Here is a 27735-nt window from a genome sequence, read left to right as displayed (position 1 = left end):
TAGACAGATGTCCTTGTCAGGCCCTCCGTCCTGTATCACTGACAAGAGGGAACCACGCTGAAAATATATTAATATAGAGTATTCTGCCCAAGTTGCAGTAACGCTATTTTGCCTGTCATATTGAAAACCTGTGTAGAATGTCAGAACAATAAGAGATTTTCTGTGTGAGTGGGGGCTATTTTTTAAAATTTATTATTCATATTTTTTTTTTTATTATTTCTGTTGAAATGTTGCGACCCTAAGAATTTTGCTTACAGGACAACCGTCACCCAGCTACCCACAGTGCCCAACGATAATTCATTTGCTATCTTGCAAATAACTCCTGGTGAGGGGGAGGGGGGTCAGTAACCATAGGCTTGTAATTTTGTAAATCAATGCTTTGAAGACGCTACAACTGTATATCTCAGTGACATCCCTTTGGAGGCAGACCACCGTTAATTTCCCCATTGACTTTAATGTTAATTCTGGCCTCTTTGCCCACCTCCAACCTCTCCCCACATTTTCGTTGAGCTGAATGTTTTTCACTACAGACAGAGGAAGAAATGGTCATGTCTTTGCACTAAAATTAGTATGAGGTTGACCACCAAAATTTTGAGATACACAAACTTGAAGAAGCATACTAAAAACCTAGTTGCCGTACATATCACCGCAGCCAACCTGATAACCACGTTATCCTTCCGCCTCAAAATCATGAATATTTACCAAAACCTGGCAGAAAATGTTAATTCAAACCCTCTTCGTCCATTCTAGACCCAAATATCAACAGGAATGGGCATGCAAAAGGGGAGAAAAGAGGCAGAGAGAGAATTGCTATAAATAGACGAACTACAATTTGCAATTTAATAGTGGTCTGCCTCCTACTTTGAATTGTTGATTATCTTTCTCTTATCAATTCTTTGGTACAGGAGTCACAAAAAGTGTAAAGTTTTACGGTGGTTATCTCCCTTTAAGAAAATGGCTACCTTTTGTGAATTTTTATAAAGTAAAGCCTTACATTCGACACATTTGATTAATGACAGAGTTTCATCATGGGTAAAAGAAAAGACATATCAGGAAGTACAGGAACAGAAGAGGAAAGCATAACAGGTATCATGAAACTTTCTTTGAAATTCAATATCTTATTGTTTATACACCCACAGTAAAAACAAATCGGAACAGAACAGAAGAAATTGGAACTTCACTTGTGTCAATAACAGCATGTTATTCTACAAGTATCTGGCTGTGTGACAAAATATGATAGTCTGTTATAGTGCTCAATTCTTTATATAGAGCGAAGCTCTACAGCATCGCGCGAAGCGCGGTGCTTGAGCAAAGCTCTTTTCCGGTAACACAGGAGCGTAACTGAAATTGTCACCCACAGACTGTTGATTAAAAAAAAAATTCAGACCGGAACAGGATACACTGGGCAAAACAGGCAATGCGCATGTCAACTTACCAAATCTCGCCCAAGCGAGATACGCGCCTCATAGAACTATTTCTATGACGCGTCTAATCAATGCATGACGTCACATATTTTTGACGTCAATGAAAATAATTCTCACACTTTTTTGTTCTTTTTTAAAAAACAAATTAATGTATACAATTTAGATCTAAATGAAAATCAATTTGGAAAAACTAAATTATTTAACATTTTTTGTATCACTTGAGAAAATTAATTTTGAAGGTTTTATATTTAACAATAACCAGCTTCGCTCTACTCAGGCAATGCCTGTTACATATTAGTGTTATATGTTATACGTGCTGGCACGATATATGGTGGAATGGATGTTTTGGTCCTTATTTTGATCCACATAGATATCGTGTTATAATTAATAAAACAGTTTTATTTCTTCGACATCGACAGGACTAAAAATATCGTTATTCATTTATGCTGTTGTTTTCTTGCTAAATATTGACCTGGTTGTGAATCGTGATACGAATCGTATTGTAGCACCTGAATCGCAGTACATATCGTACCTGTAGTGGCAATATCCAGCACTGGTCTGTTCATTCTTTACGTTTTAAAGGTTGTGTCAAAAGTGAGCACATCACACTACATGTATGTTACTTATTTCCTTTTAATGCATTATGACATGCCTTTAGTTCCTTAAAGTTGCAATTTCATATTTTTAAGTTATATTTTTAAAATTTATTAAATTAAAGCCTTAAAATAGATGGTATCTATAAACAGTCCTACCTTGTTAAAGAATAATCCTATTAATCCTATAATTCACTATTGCCAGTTGAGAAATTGGCAAAAATATCATTTTCATCGACAAATTCAAACGTTTGAAGTTAGCTACTCCATGGAAGAGAATAGAAAACAAGGGAGGTAATTGTGTTATTATTTCCGGTGTAAATGAGTTTTAAGTGTGAGAATGACACCTATGATCGTATAATAGTGAGTTGACAACCTATTAAGCAAAAGACATAGAAATAATTATGTTTTGACTTTCTTAGAAAATATGAAATTGTAACTTTAAATGTAGGCATATATTGTTCTGTTAATAGCGACCGGACAATTTACCAATACTAACCAAAGACATCACACACTAAATCATTAGTATTAAAATCTAACAATACCGGTAGGCTTAATGTTTTCAATATAACAACGAGTTAATACCACCAAATAAAAATACCTACTAATTCTGACCAGTACTATCAAATGCCACCTCATTATTATAAAAAACTGGGAAAATACTTGGTATTTGGAGCTACATGTGTCATAGGTTCGCAACGACGGATACCTCTCGCTTAAATCCTTTAACCATTTTTGTTTTAGAATCTCCAGGAAGTTCTCACAAGAAACATAAGAAACACAAAAAGAAGCACAAGAAGAAGAAGGATCGAGATCTTGATGAAAGTTTTGAATCAACCTCTGAGACTACGCCCGTTAAACCGGCCATTAGACTAAAATTAAAGATTGGAGGAGAAACTTTAGGAACTAAAGAGTAAGTTCTTTTGTAGCAGCCCTGAAAATGGAGCCACTTTGAATCCTTAAGTATATTGGAAATGAATTGGGGTTTAATGTTCTATTTTTCTGATTTGACTGGGTGAGTATATTGATGTTGGCTGACTAAACAGAAGGTTCCGGGTGCAATCCCGGTGTTGATTGAGAATGTTTCTCTGAATTTTTCAGAGAATGTTCCCTAGAATAAATTATATTAAAATACCGATGTGGCATCATCCTTTGTTGGCATACCATTATTTCAAATAAATCAATCATATTTTAATTTCAGTAGTCCCATTTATGTTAAAGGGGAACCACTCTGGCTCTGTGAGTATACAGTGTTTGCGGACTAGTGACTAAAGCAGGAGGTTCTGGATTCGATCCTGCTGTTGACTGAGAATATTCCTCTGGAATTTTCTGCATATTTTTCCTCCTGTCAATGTTGCAGGACTTGGGGCCTGGCAAGGCACAATCTCTGGTTGTATGGATGGACTAAAAACCTATGATATTTAGAATATGATGAAGAATGTTTTGTTTCATATTGACAGCATTACACCAGCTATTGATGATAATTCGTCCAGCTCTTTCCTGGTAGAAGAACCTGTTATTAATGTTACAGATACCGGTACTGGTGGTTCTGTTACTACTCCCTGGGAAGGTAAACTTAATATATATATTTAAAATACAGATACTAGTTGAAATTTTGGACCTGTGAGATGGTTTTCATTGAAATACACGTGCTGGATAGTGTCTGTTTTTTAAGTTGTTTAATGGTCTTGTGGAAGACATTGCCTAATATATAGATATAGCATTCGTGCAATATTAATATATGTTTAATGTTCACACGACACAAACTAGGTCATTTCGGGCAAACACATGGTTCAATTTTATTTCAATAATTTGCTTGCGCGTAGGGGTCTTTAGCAGTCAGGGGAAACCCACAAAGTCGGACAGATGACCCTACTTCTTGTCACGTACAACTGGGGAATTGAAACCACACCAGTTGACAGACTTTATGATACCATTCAGCTATCCACCCCCCACCCCGTCAATTTGGGACGTTCTGGACTGACAATCGAGCTTCCCCAAGGAATTTAATGATTTTCAATTAATTAAGGTGACAAGTTGGATGACACTTTCCACACGAAGAAATCCGGAGAAGATACGTCTGATGAGGAGAAACAATGGTTAGATGCTCTGGAGGCCGGAGAATTAGATGATTACGGTGAAATTAAGAAAAATGCAAACACAAAACCTTTAACAACCAGACAGGTAAAGTTACAATATTTATTGTTTTCAGATTCTTCTCGGAGTTTTAGTTTTACGTCCCCCTTTGGGGTGACCAGGCCTGGAAATAACAGTTTTAGACGTACCTGACAAAATGTCAGCCACTAATGAAATAGGACCGGACATTTTCAACATGTATTAATAATATCAATTAAAATAGTCAAATCAGGTTTAGTGCCTGACAAAGCCTGAATCTGTGCCTAACATTGTCTGTGACAGGTGCACTATTTCCAGGCTTGAGGGTGACATCAGATAAAATTCATATCGTTGAATCGATTCGCGTATCAATTTATCTTGATTCTTTTGTTATGTTTTTTTGTCGCTTCAGTAAGTAACCTGTCATTTTTAATTATCAACGGCACACATTATCCACTCTTAAATTGTTTTGGTTCTTATTTTGATCCACATCAATATCGGGATATAAAACAATTTTATTTCTTCGACATTTCTTATATATTTATCCTGTTATTTTCTTGGTAAATATTGACCTGGTTATGAATCGTGATACAAATCGTATCGTAGCACCTGAATTGCAATACGTATCGTATCATTACTGCAGTGGCAATACCCGGCATCAATGTATAATATATAGAAGTTGTCTTAAATTGTTTCACAGGATTGAACAGCACTTTCCCAATTAGATAAGATGATATTGTGGAAATGAATGGTGAGGAATATTAATTATCTTTCTATCAATTCTCCCATCAAAAGTCAAAACCTAGTAACTCACTTTTTTTTATCAAAATTGAGTTAGGGCCAAATTTGTAGTTACTAGGGTATGTGCTTTCTGTTGTTGTACTAGATTTCCAATCTTTTGATTTTGTAAGCAGTTACACCCATGACACAACCTAGCAACTTCATTCATTTACCTAGTATGCCACAGAAAAAGCTAGTAACTCAATAGTCAAGTCAATGGATAAGCTGGGGTTTAATATTCATTCATTACGTTTTTCTTTACTTTCTCAAAATAAGAAAAGCATGAGTTACTAGGTGTTGTCTTTTGACGGGAGAATTATAATGATCTGGCCTGATGTTTTGTTACAGAAAGCGTTATTAGCATAAATTATAATGAATTAGCGTGTTGCTTTTTCACAGAGAGGGTTTTAGCATATATTATAATGATCTGACATAATTTATTGTTACAGAAAGCTTTATTACATGGACCACAAGATAAAGAATTATTACAATTACCATCAGGTAAATAGTTTTATTATTAATATGTGATTGTGTACTTTCATCACATCACTGTTCATATTTATTCATAACTTGTGGGGGAGGGGGGGGTAATATGCTGCTGTAGATCATAAGGTATGTTGTCCTTGTCTCTGGGTTCAATCCTTTAATGTGACAAGGAGTCTGGTTGACTGTCTTACTGGGTTGTTTTTTTTCCGTTAAACCCTATTTGTCTCTGTGAACTAAATTAAATGTCTTGGATTGTTTTTACACCTATATTTTAGTGTGGCATAAATACTGTGGTGGGTAGACATAAGTCTTGTAATTAAATTAAGTCATTTTGCTTGACGATATGTTAATGCAATATTAACACTATTATTGAGGTATATATAATACAATATCATTTGATCGATTTTAATGTCTATAGGATATAAGACAGTAGAATTAACTGAAGAACAATTACAAAGAAGACAACAGAGAGCTAAAAAACGACGACAACAAGCTCAAGAAAAACGAGAAAAAGACAAAGTAAATAATTTATGCATAAATCAGATTGAGTTACCGTAGTTATTCATGCCAGAATATAAATAGCAAGATAAGTTAGTTATTCAGGCCAGAATATAAATATATTTAAAATAAATGAATTTTAATCTGTTGTGTGAGAACTCTTCTTGACCCCCTCTTCTTGGGAGTTGGATGACAACTGACGTGGTTTCAATTCGCTGGTTGTACGTGACAAGGTAATAGGGTTGCCCGTCCAACCTCGTGGGTTTTCTCCGGGTCCGCCGGTTTCCTCCCACTGCTAAAGACCCCTAAGCGCAAGCGAATTATTGAAATTAAAATTGAACCATGTGTTAGTTCTGAAATGACCTAGTTTGTGTCAAGTGGACATTAAACCCCATTTCTCTCTTGCTCGCTCTCTCTCTCTCTCTCTCTCTCTCTCTCTCTCTCTCTCTCTCTTGAAAGAGTACCAGAGGCTAGTAAATCTGTATAGCTGCTGGATCAAACGATGATGCCGGCAGAGAGAATGTTTCATCTTCAGAATGTTTCAGGTTCATCCATGTTAATCAAATGATTAATTTGTGCGGTGATCTTTACATATCTATTAATTTATAAAAAGTAAAACAAAAATATATGGACTACAATTACTGAATTTATGTATTCTACAATCTGAGTAAAATACACATCTATATGTATTTCGTTTGATTAACCAAGTAAAATGAAATTTTGAACTATAAAAAAACGAAAAGAAATAGAAACTGTGTTTTAATCAGATTGTGATTTGTGTATAGTAGCAATAAGTTTTGTTTTTTATTTAATATGACCAATTATTAAAATGTTATTTAAACATGTTATTTATATTTGATCAAATAGAAACAGACATTGGACAGATTGTTGAAGAAACAAGATTCCAGAGCAAAAAAGGTAAAAGTTTTTTAAACATACATTATTCAAGAGCTCGTAAATCTGCCTATTGCAGGTCTTTCTTTAGGCCTGAAATGTTATATAAATTATTAAACATACATTATGAAAGAGCTAAAGCTGCCTATTGCAGGTCTTTCTTTAGGACTGAAATGTTATCTAAATTATTAATTAGACATTAGTTAACTTATCTATTCTCAACTCTCGATGGCATCGCTAGCCTGCAATGTTTACTGGAATAGAAATTTTTAATTAGACAAAACCATAATCCACTCTCTAGAACATCGGATGCTAGAGAATTCCAATGGGTTGAAACAAGATTGTCGTTTAATAATTTAATTTAAAAATGGAGAAGTGAGGCTAAGGCTCGATTATACGAGTACCATGGATATGTTAATACGCAATCGATACATACATCTTGTCAAAACTACAAACAGTGATAACTTAGCTCAGAATAAAGTAATTTGACAGAAACTTTCAAATTTTTCTTTTTTTGGGGGGGGGGGGGGAATATCACTCCAAAAATGCTTTAATTCTTATTTATAAAATTATGATGAATTGAAAATTGGTCAATTTCAACCTCCCCTGGAGATGATATAAATGTGATATGGGCAAATCAACAATACATGTAGACTGTACAGTGTACAGTCAGACCCAAAATTCCCTGAGGCTCTTGCATGAGAAGTAAATTTGTAAAGCAGACCCCCTGAATATCTTTTATGATAAAATCCTGAATATATTTTTATGATAAAATCCTGAATATCTTTTATTGATGATAAAATCGTGAATATCTTTTATGTTAAAATCATGAATATCTTTTATGATAAAATCATGAATATATTTTATGATAAAATCATGAATATCTTTTTATGATAAAATCATGAATATCTTTTATGTTAAAATAATGAATATCTTATATGTTAAAATCATGTATATCTTATGAAAATGTTCATGAATCTTTTATGAAATATATTTTATGTAAAAAATCTTGAATCATTTTTTATGAAAATGTTATTTTTGTTTATTTATAACAGGGTAGAGGATCAAAGCGTTCTAATATTCCCAGAGTTCGTTATTCGTTAAAACGTGATGGTAATACTATATCCATCCCTCAAGGCTTCAATCTACCGTTCGTTCCACAACCACCTAAAGCGTAAGTTGTCATTCATTGGAACATTTTTAGTTGACTTTTAATATATTTTTATGAAGACATTGTTTTGTATTAAAAGAGAGAATGTGGAGACAAAATTGTTTTGGTATTAAATGGGATTGAGAGATTTGCCTGTTTTTATTAGCCCGGATGGAGCAGAGAAGTATGATGTTAAACCACACTTCATTTCTTATGCACACTGTATGAATTGTGTATCATAAAATATGGGAGGTATGATATAGGGCTATACACACTGTGTAATATTGTGTATCATGGGCGGTATGATATAGGGCTATATACACTGTGTAACATTGTGTATTGTAAAACATGGGAGGTATGATATAGGGCTATATACACTGTGTAACATTGTGTATCGTGGGCTGTATGATATAGGGCTATATACACTGTGTAACATCGTGTATTGTAAAACATGGGAGGTATGATATAGGGCTATATACACTGTGTAACATTGTGTATTATAAAACATGGGAGGTATGATATAGGACTTTCATACACTGTAACATTGTGCATTATAAAACCTGAAAGGTATGATATAGGCCTTATACACTGTGTAACATTGTGTATTATAAAACATGGAAGGTATGATATAGGACTACGGTATATACACTGTGTAACATTGTGTATCATAAAACATGGGTGGTATGATATAGGGCTATATACACTGTGTAACATTGTGTATCATGGGAGGTATGATATAGGGCTATATACACTGTGTAACATTGTGTATTATGGGTGGTATGATATAGGGCTATATACACTGTGTATAGAATCGTGTATTGTAAAATATGGGAGGTATGATATAGAGGACTATATACAATGTATAAAATTGTGTATTATAAAACATGGGTGGTATGATATAGGACTATATACACTGTGTAACTGTTGAATTAAAATTAAACCATGTGTTAGTCACACGATGACTTAGTTTGTGTCGAGGGGATGTTAGGGATAGCCTAAGGATAACTAGTTTTGGGATAACAACAAAAACACATACTTATGGAAAGTTTTGGGAAGGTTTCAGGCAGTCCAAGAGCTAATATGCAGTAATGATTTTATATTTCAGACCACCAAAGCCTGCCGTTAAATGTGGAGTGACTGGATGTCGTAATACCAAGAAATATTCCTGTTCTAAAACTGGTGTTCCTCTCTGTAGTTTGTCATGTTACAAGAAAAATATGGCCGCAGTGCAGGCGAAATCTACCACCGAGACAAACGTCGCGTGATTGACTTCATCATTGGAATTGGAATGGGAATTAAATTAATATATGGGTGCTTTAAGTCAAAAACAGCTCCCTTTGACTTTTACCATGTACTTTTCCAGAGACTTGTGATTGACATTCTAATGAGAGTAAATTTCATATTTGTGAGCTTGAAAACATCTTTGAAATTGGAAACAGCTCACCTTAACTAATACAATGTACTTTTCCAGAGACTTTGTGATTGACATTGAAATGGGAGTAAAGTTAATATATTACATGTGAGCTTGAAAGCATCTTTGAAATTGGAAACAGCTCACCTTGACTAATACAATGTACTTTTCCAGACAATTCATGATTGATTTGAAATGGGAGTAAAATTAATATATTACATATGAGCTTAAAAGCATGTTTGAAATCGGAAACAGCTCACCTTGACTAATGTAATGGTATATGTGTTATATGATGAATCGCATAGGCGAATTTATTATTATATATGTAACATACTAAGAACCTAACTACATTTTTGGGGCACCAACCACCACCGCCCCCCCAGTCAAAAATTTCCCTGTACGCCTATGATGAATCATAAAATGGAATATCAGTATTGTCTTTGTGGATAACCAGAATTTTGAAGAATACTTTAAGTATGCTTCAATTGGAGAAAACATTTTCCAGTGTTTTAATCTGATTAAAATACAGATCTATCTTTCGGTTTTTTTTTATACTTTCGATGACCTACACTACATGAAGATCTGACCAGTTGTAGTGGGAGGTTGTATCAGGTGTCATACGAGTGGCTTTATGACATTAGACATTGATTAATCAATTGATCAGCATTGATGTTTCTAGTGGCTTACGCTTGTTTGTTTTTTGTTCATGCCATATAAAAAGAATATTTCATTTAAAATTCTGTAAGTTGTCTCGTGTTTTGTACTGATGTTATACGAATATGTTAATCTTACTGATGTTTTTAAAACGCAATCTGAGTACATATTGGCTCGGATTGCGTCACTTTGAGTACATATTGGCTTGGATTGCGTCACTTTGAGTACATATTGGCTTGGATTGCGTCACTTTGAGTAAATATTGGCTTGGATTGTGTCACTTTGAGTACATATTGGCTTGGATTGCGTCACTTTGAGTACATATTGGCTTGGATTGCGTCACTTTGAGTACATATTGGCTTGGATTGCGTCACTTTGAGTACATATTGGCTTGGATTACGTCGTAACAAATTAGATATTGTGCAACAAAAGCAAATGACAATCAGCAGTGTTCAGTATACGGTTTAAATAGAAAAAAGAAAAAGTAATATGTTACATGGAATCATTGAATATATTAATTTTGAAATACGAACATTTTACAAACTTTTAAGGCATGTCAAATTAATGGCACTCTGTGTAAATATATTGATTTGTTGACTGTTAGTATCTGTCAATCAAATAAAATTCATTCATCATCACTCCCTGTTGTTGTTTTTTTAAATATTCAACTTAAACATACATTATGCAAGAGCTAAATCTGCCTATTGCGGGTCTTTCTTTAGGCCTGAAATGTTATCTGAATTATTAATGAGACATTAATTAACTTATCCAGACCATAATCAACTCTTGATGTCATCGCTAGTCTGAGATATTTACTGGATTTGTATCTGATCTGCTGCTCAATGCTCATTGATGATTAAATCCAAAAATGGATAATCGAGACTATGTTTTTTATCGTACCGACTTTAGTAATGATGGTGACTTTAGTAATGATGATCGAGGCTAGGACAAAAAATTAAATCTCTAATATATCGGTTCAGAGTGGAGCAATTTGACTGAAATGTTCAGCATATTCCCTTTACATTATCTAGTTTTTATCTATGATAGTGAGAACCGCCAGCCCTTTATCTAATCTACCATAATGCCCCTTTAAGGACAACTTTTGTATATCAGTACATTGAATTCTTTCTAATGATGTTTAGTAATACAAGCTGTCCAACCTTGTGGGTTTTCTCCAGGCCCTCCAGTTTTCTCCCACTGCTAAAGACCCCTACACGCTAGCGAATTATTGAAATAAAATTGAACCATATGATAGTTCTGATAGTGGACATTAAACCCCATTTCTCTCTCTGCTAAACTCTGAAACCTAAAAGAGAGAGAAATGGGGTTTTAAGTCCACTTGACACAAACTGGGTCATTTTTCTCTGGTGTGGGGGGGGGGATAGCTGAATGGTTAGCAACTTGTATTGTCGATTCCCGGTTGTACGTGACAAGGAGTAGGGTCGCTTGTCCAACCTCATGGGTTTTCTCTGGACACTCCGGTTTCCCCTCACTGCTAAAGAGTAAGACCCCTATGCGTAAGTGAATTATTGAAATAAAGTTGAACCATATGTTAGTCTTAAAATGGCCTAGTTTGTGTTGAGTGGATCTCTCCCTCTCTCTCATTCTCTCTCTCTCTCTCACTCCCCCCCCCACCCCAAATGGCCAGGATTGAGAATTTATAATAGTGTACCAAGGATATAATATTTCAATAATGAACACTTTCAATTAAAAATTAGAAACCAATTTATTACCCTCTTACCTCTCCCACACTGCTCACCTTTCAAACAAGAGAATCAACTATATAAATCAGTATTAAATTCTGTTGTTCAAAAATCTAGCACGATACTGATGTCAAAAATAGCCTACAATTAAACCCCTTTGTAAAAAATGAGCTAATTGAATATATAAATAAATAATAAATCGCATATTGCCACGATAGCTAGTTATGTAATTCTATAATTGCATACTGAATGATGTAAAAAAAAAAAGCAATTAAAATCAAATGAGCTAATTAAATATGCATATACAACATGATAATTGCATTGCCTACCGTAATGTATATAAGTCTCGGTCACCCATTACCTATTAGTCTTCAACGTAGAATATTTTTTCTGGATGATAGAGACTATTATTGAATATGTATAATGATGATTGCATTGCATAATGTATAAAAGCGCTAGTTACGTAACTATACCGATAATGATAATGATGATGTAAAAAAAAGACCTGCATGAAATTATTGATATATATAAAGGACTAGTTGGTTATGTAATTTGATAATTTCATACCAAATAAGAATATAATTTTAAAAAGAATATAATCAAACAATTATTCGAGTATTAAGCGTTTATTAATCTATGCAATATCTATGAGCAATTATATCAAAGACAACATCAAAGGGGAATTCCCAAAAGCTCTGCATTAAAAATGCATCGGGTTGTCTCGAAGTGGGCGTGATTTATGGGTCACGTGACTTTGATCAACCATTGAAATTCTTCGAGACGAATGAGTTCGGCTCGATTATTTTAGCAACAACCTGTCGTAATGTAAACAAAAGCATGTGTTTACGTCGTAGTGAAAGAAAAATGGCCTGAAATCTAAAAATATTGTAGATTTACAGCCGAAAAAATGCGGTCTGCTGCAAAATGGGAAGCGGTGCGAGCTCATCTTCAAAAGTTGTATGTGAAAAAGTAAACAACAATGATAAGGATGTGTGCAGATCTCAAAATCAAAGGCGATCTACGAGTTCGATCCAAAATAAGACCAATAAATTTAGCATTCGAACGAGGAAACAAAAACTTTCATCCTTTTCTATCACAGTTGACAGTGATGATGGCGACAACATCATAGAAGATGAATTTATTTTAACGGTAATTTAGTTTTGCTATAGCATAGGTGCTAATGACAATGTGAGATACGGTGGGGACTTAAGTTAAATAGTGTCCTATCTCTGCGTGCAATATTGTCATTGAAAAGGAATGAGGTCAGTGGCGTTCATTGAAATAGCATGATTTAACCAAATCCACTGAAATCCACCATTATTTCAACATAAAAAAAACAACAATTTATATCGATATTTGATAATATAATATATTATCGTTCTTTATGCTAAATTCAAATTGTCATATAATTCTAATGTTTTTGTGTCAAAACGCCCCTCAAAAAGTTGTTACTAAATCCATATTTATTATTATAACTCATATCACAATAATTTATATCAATATTTGATAATATACTGTTCTTTATAGCTAAATTGTCAATTTTAGTTGAAAACCATAGCGTTTTTGTGTTAGAAATACCCCCAAAATGCTATTTCTAAATTAAGCAAGCTTGAAAGTTGTATCCAAAGGGCATAACTCGTGTAGTGTATTGCATGAAATCACTTGCTTGGAAATTGCATTTTGAGGGGCATTTTTGAAACAAAAATACTACGATTTAAAGGAGCTAAATGGCTAACATTTTGGACCTAGAAATTGACAAAAGTGGGTCGCAACGCATATAATACTGTAATATGAATGTATACAAACTGATTTACATTCAATGGTTTCCGTATTTACTCCAATTTCAAATCAGTTATGTTCGGCGAAATAAGCCAGCATTCTCAAGCGAGTGCAAATTTCTAGCGTCTGGTTATTCCAGTCTACATACGCCTTTGATTTGGTGCAATGTGTCTAGCCTCGTCCCTCGAGTCTCTTGATACAACTGGGGCTGAAGCGCATTATGGTACACGATTCGTGTACCAATGGTAAAATGTTTATTTTGTCTTAAATATTGGATATCAAAAGCCCATCTTATTCCGGTAAGATCACAACATGAATGTTGATTTAATTTGACAAATAAATCGTGTTTTCAATGTTGAAGATTTTGGATGATATTGAGTTAGAGACTTAGCTCCTTTAAAATTAAAATGAAAAAAGGTGATTTTTAATTTAAAATAATTGTTGAAATAATGGTGGCTTTGGTTACAACTTCGAAACATGCTTGGAATTCGCATTTGAGCGACATTTTGACACGGAAGCGTTTACGATTTTAAATTAAATTAAAAATGACAATTTCTTGGCATAAAGAGAGGTCATTTCGGGACTAACATATGGTTCAATTTTAGTTCACTAATTCGCCAAGGTCATTTTCACGTATATATGTGTAATTCCTGAGGCAATTATTTATATTGCAGACAAGAAACCAAGTTCAGTATATTTGTAACCAATTGAGCCGAAATAAACTCTACTGTGATCCACATTTCCCAGCTAATGACCGAGTTTTGTTTTTTAATGGTTACCATAATGATAGAGTAATAAAATGGATTCGTCCTCAGGTATGTAGACACAGAGAGAGAGAGAGAGATGGGGTTTAAACTAGGTCATTTTGGGACTAACATATGGTTCAATTTTATTTCAATGGGAATGGGAGGAAACTAGAGGACCTGAAGAAAATCCACGAGGTTGGACAGGCGACCCAACTTCTTGTCATGTACAATGTTATTCCGCACGCGTTAAACCTCGATAAACCACTCAAGTGATTGCCCCTAAAATTAAATGTAAAACAAGGACTACAAGCAGTATTCTCGTCCTGAGTTCGATCCCCTGGTTGCTGAATATGTTCCTCATGATTTGAGAGAGAGAGAGAGAGGGAGAGAGAGAGAGAGAGATGCTGTTAAACATACACTTGAGGCTTGCACGTTGGGGTCTTTAGCAGTGGGAGGAAATCAGAGGACCCAGAGAGAACCCACGAGGTTGGACAGATGACCCTACTCCTTGTCACTTTCATCCGGGGATTCAAAACCACACCAGTTGACTCAATGGCAGACGTTATGATACAACGCACACATGCTAACCATACAGCCATCCAACCCCCCGCCACAAAGTATCTTAGAATGAATAGATGCTATATAAATGTTTAATTTATTTGATCAGGATTTGGTATTAGATGGTACAGAACCCGAGATGATGATTGATGGTGTAACAAGGGACGATATACAACAGGGGATTTTAGGGGATTGTTGGTTTTTATCTTCATGTGCTGCCGTATCACAACAACAACGCTTTATGAAAACGGTAATGTACTATTTTACTTCCAAAGGTGGAATAATAGGTAATTAGGTATTTAGTATTTAGAACCAATTTTCTGTCAATATTTTTTCAGATATATTGGGGATCACGTGGCTAAGTGGGTAGGACGCTGACTCGCTAGCCTGGAGGTCGAGTGTTCGATCCCTGCATTTGCCGAGAAAGTTCATCCAGATTTTCCGGCGAGGTTTCCCCTTGTCAGTGATGCAGGATGGAGGGCCTGACAAGGACAGCTGTCTAGTCGTTCAGATGGGACGAAAAACTGAGGTCCTGTGTACACATTGGCGTGCACGTAAAAGATCCCTTGGCAGTTGGAATTCGATATAAGAGTAGGCCATAGCGCCCCTGCCCGGGCAAAATTTCCCTCATAGCACAGTGTATGGCATATGTCCGTCTTCATTAGCCCAGGTTAGGAGCAGAACAGTAGGATGTTAAACCCCATTTAATTTCACAGATAGGATATTAATTTAGGGAATGCTTGATTGAATGTTCTGGAATTGAATTCTGTCAATCCCATAAATTGTGACAGTCGAGTGAAAAAATCTCAACCATCCATGACAGTTGAAATATATTCGTTGTGTTTAATTACATCATGATTCTACTTACACCACCTCCGTTGTCGGGACTGACAGAACTGTGACAGGACTGAATTCTGTGTTACTCGATTGCAATTCCGTCAATTCAGAACCTTTCGGACTGACAATCGAGCATCCCCTTTTCAGGGGTGGATAACTCTTTAAGTGGTAATAATTCCACTGTCAGACCTATTCTAGTTTCCTTTTCTTCAGTGGTTAGAGCCTTGGCCTCCTGTCTAGGTGTGAATTTCTCAAACACGGCCTATTTTGTCAGTGGTGGTGGATAACTCTGAAGTGGTAATAATTCCACCGTCAGACTTATTCTTATTTCCCTTTCTTCAATGGTTAGAGCCCTGGCCTCTTGTCCTAGGTGTGAATTCAAGTGTGGACCGAGAATATCCTTCAGGATTTTTCAAGCCCGGCCTTCATTTGTAAGTTGTGGTACTTACAGGACTGACAAGAAGGTGTGCCAAGTTGTTTGGATGGGACAAAAAAAAACATGTTGCTGTGCACATAAAAGAACCCTCAACATTTGGACTTGGTGGAAGAGTATGCGAAATGCTGCTGCACAGACAGATTCCTCTCAATATTATTATTATTGTTCGATTTATATAGTGCTTCATTACACATGAGTGTTTCTAAGCGCATTCACAACAAAACAGTTCAAAACATTTTTGAAATAAGTATGTTTTTAAGTTAGTCTTAAAACTCTGGATGGAAGAGGACTCTCAAAGGGTTTTTGGCAGATCATTCCACTTTTTAGCTGCTATACATGTATTACATGAAATTTTATTAATTCTGTTTTCGATTTGACCTGGGACTGGCTAGGAGCCATGGTTACCTAGTGATTACCATGGCACTGACTAATTAACCTGTTGTCTCGGGTCAATTTTCCCTCATAGCACACTGTATGGCGTATGCCCGTCTTCATTAGCCCAGTTCAGAGCAGAACAGTAGGACGTTAAACCCCATTTCATTTCATTTCAGATTTTACCAAAAGATCAGCCATTGTGCGGACAAGGTTATAAAGGAGTTGTCTGTTTTAGATTTTGGAGATTTGGAAACTGGGTTGAAGTTTATATTGATGATCGACTGCCCACTGTAAATAGAGAACTTATTTATGCACACTGTACGGAAGCTAATGAATTCTGGGTAGCTCTTATAGAAAAAGCTTATGCCAAGTAAGTAATAAATTTTGACCCTGTGGGGCTAGCATCATACGGGGTCCGGTTGCCGTCTTCTGATAGAGAGTCCGTCGTTCATGACCAGGTTCAGTCATTCACGACAAAGCTCACTGGAAACCAGTGATGTTGTTTGAGGTTATTGATATTTAATTATATTTAATGTTGTTTGAGGTTATTGATATTTAAATATATTTAATGTTGTTTGAGGTTATTGATATTTAATGTTATTTGAGGTTATTGATATTTAGTTATATTTAATGTTGTTTAAGGTTATTGATATTTAATTACATTTAATGTTGTTTGAGGTTATTGATATTTAGTTATATTTAATGTTGTTTAAGGTTATTGATATTTAATTACATTTAATGTTGTTTGAGGTTATTGATATTTAGTTATATTTAATGTTGTTTAAGGTTATTGATATTTAATTACATTTAATGTTGTTTGAGGTTATTGATATTTAATGTTGTTTTATGCTTTTTATATTTGATTAAATTTAATGTTATTTTATGCTATTTTTTACAGATTACGTGGATGTTATCAGTCTTTAGAAGGAGGACAAACAATGGATGCACTAGTCGATTTAACGGGAGGATTAGCTGAACGTTATATGTTAGAAGAATATGATCCAAATATGTATCGCCTTATACTTAGAGCTCATAAAAACGGTGCCTTCATCACCTGTTCAAGAAAGGTATGTTGTATTTATATATACAGGGAAGTGTTCCTTTCAATCCTGGATTCGTATTCGGAACAGTATAACTCTCCTTCTGCTTTAAAGCAATAATTTCATATTTTTAAGTTATATTTTTAAAATGTTTTAAAATAAAGCCTTAAAATAGATGGTATCTATAAACAGTCCTACCTTGTTAAAGAATAATCCTATTAATCCTATAATTCACTATTGCCAGTTGAGAAATAGGCAAAAATATCATTTTCAACTTCAAATTCAAACGTTTGAAGATAGCTATTCCATGGGGGTAATAGAAAAACAAGGGAGGTAATTGTGTTATTATTTCCGGGGTGAATTAAGTGTGAGAATGATACCTATGATCGTATGATAGTGAGTTGAAAACCTATTGAGCAAAAGACATAGAAATAATTATGTTTTGACTTTCTTAGAAAATATGAAATTCTTGCTTTAAAGGTCATCAGAAAAGCTTCAATTTTTTTTTTTTTTTAATAATGGAAGTAATCATGTCAACATATCCTTTCCATAAGTAAAACACGAAGCCGAATGTCATTTTAGTCCATCTGTTCATAGAAATATAGACTAGAATATGAACAGAAGCATTGAAATGACGTCACAAATTGTTTATTGATGGACAGTCATGACTATTCACGGAGAATGACGGCAATTACTAACGTTGAAATTAACCTGTTGCAGGTAATATTGACATAATGTGGACATAATTACTTGCAGTATTTAAAAAAAAACTAAAGCTTTTCTGGTGACCTTTAAGCACTTATCATACAGGGATTGGAGAAATAAAGAACGGTTCTGTTTGTCTGTTACTTGTATTAGTCATCCAACTTCGTGGGTTTTCTCCGGTTTCCTCCCACTGTTAAAGACCCCTGTAATAAATGCTAGCAAATTATTGAAATAAGATAGAACAATATGTTATTCCCAAAATGACCGAGTTTGTGTCAAGTGGACTTTAAACTCTCTCTCAAGTGGATGGTCGTCACTTAAGTATCAAACAGAACTTATCTCATAAACCATTCAAGATTCTTTTTCGAAACTTTGTACACACACTTCATTTAAAGTGAATATTTTTATATGTAATTAAACTATGTTTATTGTAGGGTGATTGGAGTGATAGTACTAAATCTGATGCTACAGGTCTGGTATCAGGACATGCTTATACAATAACCAGTGTTATTAAGGTAGGCATACTTGGATATAATGGTTTTAGTAGAACCGGGCGGGAGTTGGATGGCCAAATGGTTAGCGCGATGTATCACAAGGTATGTCATTGAGTCAACTGGCTGGGTTTTGATTCCCCTGTTGTACGTGACAAGGAGTAGGGTCGTCTGTCCAACCTCGTGACTTTTCTCCGGATCCTCCGGTTTCTTCCATCATAACACACTGTATGGGGTATGCCTATCTTCATTAGCCAAGTCGGAGCAAAACAGTAGGACGTTAAACCCCATTTCATTTCGTTTCTTTTTAATTCAGATAAAACATCAGATGGGAGAAGAAAAATTATTGAGAATTCGGAATCCATGGGGTGATGCCACGGAATGGAAGGGTTCCTGGAGTGATAAGTATGTTTAAACATAAATTATACAAGAGCTAAATCTGCCTATTGCAGGTCTTTCTTTAGGCCTTAAACATACATTATGCAAGAGCTAAATCTGCCAATTGCAAGTCTTCCTTTAGGCCTTAAATGTTATCTAAATTATTAATTAGACATTAATTAACATGACAAAACCATAATCAACTCTCAATGCCATTGGATGGTTCTGATTTTAAGTGGATTAGAACGGTTCGACCATTTAATGATTTAATTTAAAAATGGATAATCAAGACTTTGTTTATTATCTTAACAATGGTAGCAATGACAATCGAGGCTACACTGTTTTTTAACGCTGATAACTCGGCTCAGAGTGAAGTAATTTGACTGAAATTTTCAACATATTCCCTTTTCATTATCTATTTTTTAACTATTATAATGAGAACTGTCATCTCTTTATCTAATATTACATAATGCCCCTTTAATTTGACTGAAATTTTCAACATATTCCCTTTTCATTATCTATTTTTTAACTATTATAATGAGAACTGTCAACTCTTTATCTAATATTACATAATGCCCCTTTAATTTAACTGAATGGTTAATACGTGCGCGTTGCATCATAAGGTCTGTCATTGAGTTAAGTGACGTGGTTTCGATTTCACCTGTCCAACCTCAATTGTTTTTTCCGTGTCCTCCGGTTTCCTCACACTGCTAAAGATCTCTACTCACAAGCGAATTAATGAAATAAAATTGGCAGTTGGACTTTGAATCAGAATAGACGGAACCCTTGTTGACCTTTCAAAATTCTCCCCCTCGTATTACACGCGTATTGTATTGTCGAAACTCCCATTTCAGTCAAGTCTTCGTATCTGTGGCGGCATCTGCTGATTGTAACCTATGCTATATGAGCTATAGATAAACAATACGAAAGACGTCGTAATTTTAGTTTAAATCGTGGTTTACTGTGTCGACAGCAGGACACAACCAGCTACACTTTTATTTAAAAACATAAAATTGTCAAGGATAATAATATACATATCTTACCCGAATAAGGAATCCATTTTTAATTTTACCTTGTGTGCTTTGATATTCATTTAGACTTCCCAGTGTTATAGCATACCTAAAAATAAAAGTATGTTAAAGATACTTTCCCAGAAAAGTATGTTAATTGTGACCAGTGATGTTACTTGTAACCGTTGCTTTATTATTATTTTCAGTGATGTTAATTGTAACCGTTGCTATATTATTATTTTCAGTGATGTTAATTGGAAATGGGTTGATAGTGAAACGAAACGTATGATGGATATACAGTCTAAAGATGATGGAGAATTCTGGATGTCATTCAAAGATTTTTATCGTCATTTTCAAGAAGTGACCATCTGTTTAACAGGACCTGATTTTGATGGGGATGGAGTTTCAGATGCTGTTGGTGAGTTTTAACCTATATTACCATTATCCATCGTTTGAAACCACAACTAGACGAGGCTCGCTGAAATCCACAGTTTTTTTTTAGAATCTACATGTTGTCAAACATGGATTAAACCTACCTTAACATTATCTAACGATTTGCGCTACGATTGAAATCATGGTTTCAATCGTGGATTAATCGTGGTGATCCTATCAGGTCTTATCGTATATTGATGTAAGAGGGGGGGGTTGGATGGCCGAATGGTTAGCACGTGCGCGCTGTATCATAAGGCCTGTAATTGAGTCAACTGGCGTGGTTTCGAATCTCCGGTGTACGTGACAAGGAGTAGGGTTGCCTGTCCAACCTCGTGGGTTTTCTCCGGGTCCTCCAGTTTCCTCCCACTGCTAAAGACCCCTGCGTGTAAGCGAATTATTGAAATAAAATTAAACTATATGTTAGTCCCGAAATGACCTAGTCTGTGTCGAGTGGATGTTAAACCACATTTCTCTCTCTCTCTGGTAAGTGTAGGAGAACCGCACTACATGCAGGATTGACTTTAGATGATTATTGAAGTGTATTATCTCTAAGATATGAGCCAATATACGAGGTAAACTCGAAGACTGTGCTCTAATTTACAGTACAAGGAGCCATTGTAGCTCAGTGATGTCTTGCGTAACAGGAGGTTTCATGTTCGAACCTGGTGTCGATTGAGACTCAAAGTGTACCTCAGGTTCCTTGGGATTTTACCTGGTCCCTTTGTGCAGGATGAAAGGCGAGAAAAAGTGTTTTGTCATTCGGAAGAGATGAGAAACTGAGGTCCCTTGTATACCATTGGTAGCATGTTAAAGATCCCCCTGACATTTAGAAATTGAAGTAAGAGGAGATCGTGACGTCACTGTCCAAGCAAAACTATCCTCATGGTGTGGAGACAAGTAAAAAGTAAAAGAATATTTCAATTCTAGAATACGAAATGAAATAGGATATATGTTTTAAACAGATTGGCATTGAGTTCCATTTTATTTTATTTCTGTTAGTTTTATATGTATTTTTGTGGTTTCCCCTTGTCACTGGTGCAAGATGGAGGGCCTAACAAGGACAGCTGTCTAGTTATTCGGATGGAACAAAAAACCGAGGTCCAATGTACACATTGGCGTGTACATCAAAAATCAACTGACAGCTGAAATTCGATATAAGAGTAGGCTGTAGCGCTGCTGTCTAATCAATTTTCCCTCATAGGACACTGTATTGCTCATGCCCGCCGTTATTAGCCCAGTCGGAGCAGAACAGTAGGACCTTTAACCCCATTTGATTTTATATGTATTTTGGTGTTGTTTATAGGTCATATGGAGATGATCAGTGGTCAATGGAAGGGTATATCAGCTGGTGGATCCAGAAATAATTTAGATTTATTTACAAATAATCCTCAATATTTACTAACTTTAACTGAACCAGGTTAGTAGATAAATATTTGATAGTCAAAAAACGGTAAGCGGAGTGTCTGCTTTAAATCTAGGTCACAACCCACAACCCAGCTGCAAGCAACCAGGTGAAAATTTATTATGTGCAGGACCCAAAGTCTTTATGGTCTGTCTGCGATCTTCTATGGGGTGGAACACACGCAAGTGACGCATGGCTATATTTATAATTAAAATTTCCCCCGTAGATTGCCCGTAATTTTGGGAAAGCTGTTGGTATCTTCTTGCTAGTCTCGACAAACAAGTCGATCTGTGAACCTTGAAAATTGTTGAATGAATTTATTAAATTGATTATTTCAGATGATTTTAATCTGCAGACAGATGATCCCGAGCTAGAAGGGATGTGTAGTGTAGTCATAGCTTTAATGCAAGAACAGAAACCAACTCGAGACGCTGATCAAAATTCACATCAACAAATAGCTTTTGTTATATACGAGGTAATGATCAAATAGGGGGTATAACATCCCTACTTTTGTTATATACGAGGTAATGATCAAATAGGGGTTTAACATCCCTACTTTTCTGCACCCATGAAGAAGGGCATACAATATTCAGTTTGCTATGTAAATAGCTTTTGTTATATATGAGGACGGGGGTTGGGTGGCCGAATGGTTAGCAATTGCGCGTTGTATCATAAAGCCTGTCATTGAGTCAACTGGCATGGTTTCGAACAAGGAGTAGGATCGCCTGTCCAACCTCGTGGGTTTTCTCTGGGTCCTCCGGTTTCCTTCCACTGCTAAAGACCCCTATGCGCAAGTGAATTAAACCATATGTTAGTCCCGAAATGATCTAGTTTGTGTCGAGTGGACGTTAAACCCCATTTCTCTCTCTCTCTCTATATGAGGTAATGATGAAATAGGGGTTTAACTGTAGTAATATCAGACTTCCTTGTTGTGTTTGTTTTCTTCGTGATCGCAATATATAACACTACAGGTTGAATGGTTTCTACAACTTTATTGTTAAGCTCGAATGGCTTCGAAGGCCCCTCGTTCTCAATAAATAATAGCTGCTCGGAATACCTGGGTGAGCTCTGACCCGTCTCGCTCAACACCTTCCTTTGTAACCCCCTAATTTCTGCACGTCCTAGATTGTCCTTGACGTTAACTTCCATACCAAATATGGAATAAACCTCCCCATTTCCCAAGACCAGGGGGGAGAACATTACCTTATTTGGTCTACCAACCATAGGTCAATAAACAGATATAACTTGATGGATATTTTGACAATGGTTAGGATTTTATTAAAATATCACTGTTTTTTTTACATATAAACATGTCGTCCGCTTTTATTAGTGCGTGAGATTTGACTCTATAGAAAGAGTGAAGCAACAATTTTTCAAAGACCCAATATTGTCTTAAGGACCAAAGTGTTACATAACATCCTTACTTTCCTGCACCCATGAAGAAATGAAATGATCAAGAAATTAAACGCTTGTAAATTGAACACTCATTATCAAAATTAATCAGTCAGTTTTAAAGTGAACAAAGTACAAATTATATGATTTTTACGAATTTTTAAACAAAGATTTGATATTAAACGAATGTGAAAGAAATTAGTGCTAGATACACAAGATTACAGTAATAGTATTGTACTTCTATGTATTACAATACTTTTATATATTGATAACCTTAGGTCAGTTGTTCTCAACCTTCTTTTGCCTTGGAACACATAAAAAAAATAGTGGCACACCTGGCTAAATATATATGATAAAACATGGTAAGACAGACAGAATACATCCGTAGACACAGACTAGTCATAGACACATAGAATGACTCAACCTAAATTTAAGAAAAACACAGCTATGAACTTATCAGTGGACACCAGTGAATATTAAATTGGGATCGCATGTTTTTTTCACATTTTCTTAGTGTGCCGTTCAAAATTTCGCGGCACACTGGTTGATAATCACTGCCTTAGGTAAACATAATATTGAATTATAGACTATTGTTAATATGTGTATTAAAATACCTTTACGTTATTTTTTTAGATTGATAACCCTAACGAAAGATTAACTAAGAGATATTTTCATTCCCATCATGAACGTGGACGATCGGGATTATATATAAATTATCGTGAAGTCAGCGGTCGTTTTGAATTATCTCCTGGACATTATGTTATTATACCTTCCATGTTTCAACCTCATATTGAAGGCAGATTCCTCATTCGAGTATTCGGTGAAAAGAAATTTTCTTTAAAAAGGTGAGTCTTGACGTTTGGAAATGTAATGTGGTTTAACGTCCTACTGTTCTGCACCGACTGGGAAAATGAAGACGGGAATATGCCATACAGTGTGCTGTGAGGGAAATTTTGTGTGGGTAGCGGCGTTTTTGCCTACTCTTGATCCAATTCCAACTGTCACCGGAGTTTGGTTTTTCGTTACATCTGAATGAGTATAAGTGGTTCCTTGCCAGGCCCTCTGTTCTTGGGGGGTGGGTGGGGGGGGGGGGTCGAGTGGTTTAACAGGTGCATGTGAAATCATAAGGTCTTTCATTGAGTCAAGTGGTGTGCTTTCGATTCCCTGCTTGTATGTGACAAAGAGCAGGGTCGTTTGTCCAATCTTGTGGGTTTTTCTCCGGATCCCCCGATTTCCTCCCACTGCTAAAAACCCCTACGTGATTGTGAATTATTAAAATAAAATTTAACCATGTGTTAGTCCCGAAATGACAGTTAAAGCCCATTTCTCTGTATCTATCTCTTCACAGTGAAATTTTAACTATTAAAGATTTTTTGCAGGCTTTTATGATGTCATCTCAAGTAAAGTACAGACAACATAGTATCTACTGGACGACATTGTATCATATTTTAACTATTTATTAAATTATCAAGATCAACCAGACTTAAAGTGTAAACACGTTAATTGTGATAAAATAATTATGGGGCCACCTGCAATAGTTATTTTATACCAAAAAACAAAATCGAAAAAAGAAGAATATTGGAGTATATCTATTTGTGATCTAAATGTTGAGAGCAAGAATAAAGATGCATTATGTAAGATTTAAATAAAGAGCTGGTCGTTCTTGCTATATTAAAGATGCATTATGTAAGATTTAGATAAAGAGCTGGTCATTCTTGCTATATTAGTTTAAAAATAGATAATTAAATATGAATATACTGAAAATTTCATTCAAATTACTTTATTCTGGGTGAAGTTATGACTATTTGAAGATGTAGCAACAGTACTTGACAACCAAGACTAAGTCTTGATTATCCATTTTATCGTTAATTATTGAAATCTTGCGCGTGTTTAAATCCATTTAAATCTCAGCCATCCGATGGTCTAGAGAGTTGATTATAGACTTTCATGTGAATAAATAATCAAGATTTGAAGCCAGAGAAAAAATACCCGCAATAAGCAGATTTAGCTCCTACATACGTAATGTATCTTTAAGTAAAAAAAAAAGTGATGCTACGCGAGAGTGTTAGTATGAATATATTGTGAAATATCTCGCTTGAGATCTTTAAACAACTTATATACAGATAACACTATCACACCACAAGTGCATTTCTATAAAATCATCACATGACTGCCATTTTAAATGAAATGGGGTTCATCTTCCTACTTTTCAGAGTTTTATCAAACTATGGGGTGGCCATGGTTTATGGTTGGGTTGGGCAGGTGCAGTTACGCTCATAACATCATAAGGTTTGTCATTGAGTCAAATCGCGTGGTTCCGACCCTAAGCTTGGACCTGACAAGGAATAGGGTCTCGACCCTCCCAGTCGAATAGGTTTTCTCGGGGTCCACTGATTTCCTCCCACAGTTAAAGACCCCTACATGAAATGTGAATTATTGAAATACAATTCGACCATTTGTTTGTTTCTCTCTGGTGGTACTGGATGCTTCTGTAGATATACGTTAAATTATGAAGGCTTTTATTGAGTGTTGGCTAATGAAGACGAACCATTTTAAATAATACTACACCACCTTCAAACGATGACAAGGTCACAATGTATATTAAAGAGAGAGTGAAATGGGGTTTAATGTCCACTTGACACAAACTAGGTCATTTCGGGACTAACATATGGTTCAATTTTAGTTAGCTCAATAATTCGCTTGTGTGTAGGGGTCTTTAGCAGTGGGAGGAAACCGGAGGATCCCAGAGATAACCCACGAGGTTGGACAGGCGACCCTAGTCCTTGTCACGTACAACCGGGGATTCGAAACCATGCCAGTTGACTGAATGACAGACCTTATGATACAGCGCGCACATGCTAACCATTGACCGTCCTACCCCCACCCCCTTGTATATTAAAGCCTTATACCATATAATTTATTTGTATATACATATAAATTAATTTTATTATACCGGTATTCTTCTTGTACACATATCATCAATATGTAAATATTTGCATTTGATTTTTTAAAACTTCTTAGGCCATACCCAAAAAAATAATCAGGTTTCCAGATAATCCTGCATCACTTACAAAAGGGTGGCATGACCTGTTTTTATTTCATTAATTACCTCATGTAAATATTTTCAGTCAGTTACAGGAAATAAAAATGTTAATAAATGTTATTAACAATCATAAATCACACTGGATAATAATCCTACATTTCTTTAAGCAACATGGTGAAATAAATGTCACTGGATAATCATGAATGATACTGGATAATCCTACATTCCTATAAAACAACATGATGAAATAAATGATACTGGATAATCATACATTCCTATAGACAACATGATGAGATAAATGATACTGGATAATCATACATTACTATAAACAACATGATGATATAAATGATACTGGATAATCATACATTCCTATAAACAACTTGATGAGATAAATGTTACTGGATAATCATGAATGATACTGGATAATCATACATTCCTATAAACAACATGATGAGATAAATATAGTGTCTTATAACGTGATTTGAGAATTCATTTAGCCCAGTAGTGATCCTTCGACAAATAAAAACCTTCCTCCCACATCAGATTTTTATGAAGAATTGTCTGGGAACAAGAATATTAATTTTGTATAGCTTTATTATTATTGCTTATTGAAATGTGTGTATATATGATTGATTTTGATCGATAGCCTTATTGAACTGTGTGTATATATACATATGATTGTTATTGATTGCCTTATATAAATATAAAATGAGATGGTCTGTAACATTCTACTTTTCTGTTCCAACCGGGCTAATGAGGACCATGCAGTGTGCTATGAGGGAAATTTTGCTTGGATGGTGGGGAGAGAGAGAGAGAAATTGGGTTTAACGTACCTTCCTTCCTTATGACTTGACACTTTTCCTTGGCATGGTCTTCAACCTGCACCACTGACAAAGGAAAGCAGGTTGGAAAATCCCGTGGAGAGAGAGAGAGAAATGGGGTTTAACGGCCACTCGACACAGACTAGGTCATTTCGGGACTAACATATGGTTTAATTTTATTTCAATAATTCGCTTGTGCGTAGGGGTCTTTAGCAGTGGGAGGAAACCGGAGGACCCGGAGAAAACCAACGAGGTTGGACAGGCAACCCTACTCCTTGTCATGTAAAACCGGGGATTCGAAACCACGCCAGTTGACTCAATGACAGGACCTATTTTTCTGCATTGACAAGGCTATGGAAGACAGGAATACGTCAAGCTAGTGCTATGATAGACATTTTCCCAGACAGCGGCACTACAGCCTACTCTTATTTCAAATTCCAACTGTCACAGGGTTCTTTTACGTGACTGCCAGCGTGTACATGGGAACTTGCCAGACTTAAGTTAAGAATTTACTCAAATTTGTTCGCCTTATTTTAACAAAAATATATAGCCCTTTAGAAAACTTCTGTTTTAATGTATCAA

At 35.5% G+C, this 27735-nt stretch overlaps 2 protein-coding genes across 3 annotated transcripts; both read left to right on the top strand.

Moving 5' to 3' along the window:
• Positions 1–886: 886 nt before the first annotated feature.
• LOC126824088 (INO80 complex subunit B) lies at positions 887–10643 on the top strand. 2 transcript variants are annotated; one of them, XM_050553273.2, is made up of 9 exons: positions 887–1086; positions 2762–2930; positions 3478–3587; positions 4047–4201; positions 5362–5413; positions 5817–5917; positions 6764–6814; positions 7846–7964; positions 9046–10643. In XM_050553273.2, the coding sequence occupies exons 1-9, from the start codon at positions 1029–1031 to the stop codon at positions 9203–9205; spliced, it is 975 nt and encodes a 324-aa protein (XP_050409230.1). In that variant the 5' UTR covers positions 887–1028; the 3' UTR covers positions 9206–10643. The 2 variants fall into 2 exon arrangements, with proteins under 2 accessions (XP_050409230.1, XP_050409231.1); XM_050553274.2 differs by lacking the exon at positions 9046–10643 and having other exon boundaries at positions 6764–6813; positions 7844–7964.
• A 1874-nt stretch (positions 10644–12517) lies between these two features.
• On the top strand, positions 12518–27046 carry LOC126824036 (calpain-A). Its single transcript, XM_050553180.1, has 12 exons — positions 12518–12857; positions 14162–14302; positions 14901–15041; positions 16616–16809; positions 17338–17506; positions 18619–18699; positions 18992–19080; positions 20309–20481; positions 21799–21912; positions 22236–22372; positions 23923–24134; positions 24669–27046. Exons 1-12 carry the CDS (start codon positions 12633–12635, stop codon positions 24676–24678), a joined length of 1686 nt encoding a protein of 561 aa, XP_050409137.1. The 5' UTR covers positions 12518–12632; the 3' UTR covers positions 24679–27046.
• The last annotated feature ends 689 nt before the right edge of the window (positions 27047–27735 follow it).

Source organism: Patella vulgata, chromosome 6, assembly GCF_932274485.2.
Source record: "Patella vulgata chromosome 6, xgPatVulg1.2, whole genome shotgun sequence".
NCBI classification, from domain to species: Eukaryota; Metazoa; Mollusca; class Gastropoda; family Patellidae; genus Patella; species Patella vulgata.
The sequence above is the reverse complement of the archived record's forward strand: the minus strand, read 5'-3'. Positions and strand labels throughout refer to the sequence as shown.

Bases quoted from the DNA above. Each gene is read 5' to 3' on its own strand.
- LOC126824088 (XM_050553273.2), top strand. From the start codon at position 1,029: ATGGGTAAAAGAAAAGACATATCAGGAAGTACAGGAACAGAAGAGGAA. The intron at 1,087-2,761 runs GTATCATGAAAC...TTTTTGTTTTAG, and splicing joins AGAAGAGGAAAGCATAACAG to AATCTCCAGGAAGTTCTCAC. The intron at 2,931-3,477 runs GTAAGTTCTTTT...TCATATTGACAG, and splicing joins GAAACTTTAGGAACTAAAGA to CATTACACCAGCTATTGATG.
- LOC126824036 (XM_050553180.1), top strand. From the start codon at position 12,633: ATGGGAAGCGGTGCGAGCTCATCTTCAAAAGTTGTATGTGAAAAAGTA. The intron at 16,810-17,337 runs GTAAGTAATAAA...TATTTTTTACAG, and splicing joins ATAGAAAAAGCTTATGCCAA to ATTACGTGGATGTTATCAGT. The intron at 20,482-21,798 runs GTGAGTTTTAAC...TGTTGTTTATAG, and splicing joins TGGAGTTTCAGATGCTGTTG to GTCATATGGAGATGATCAGT.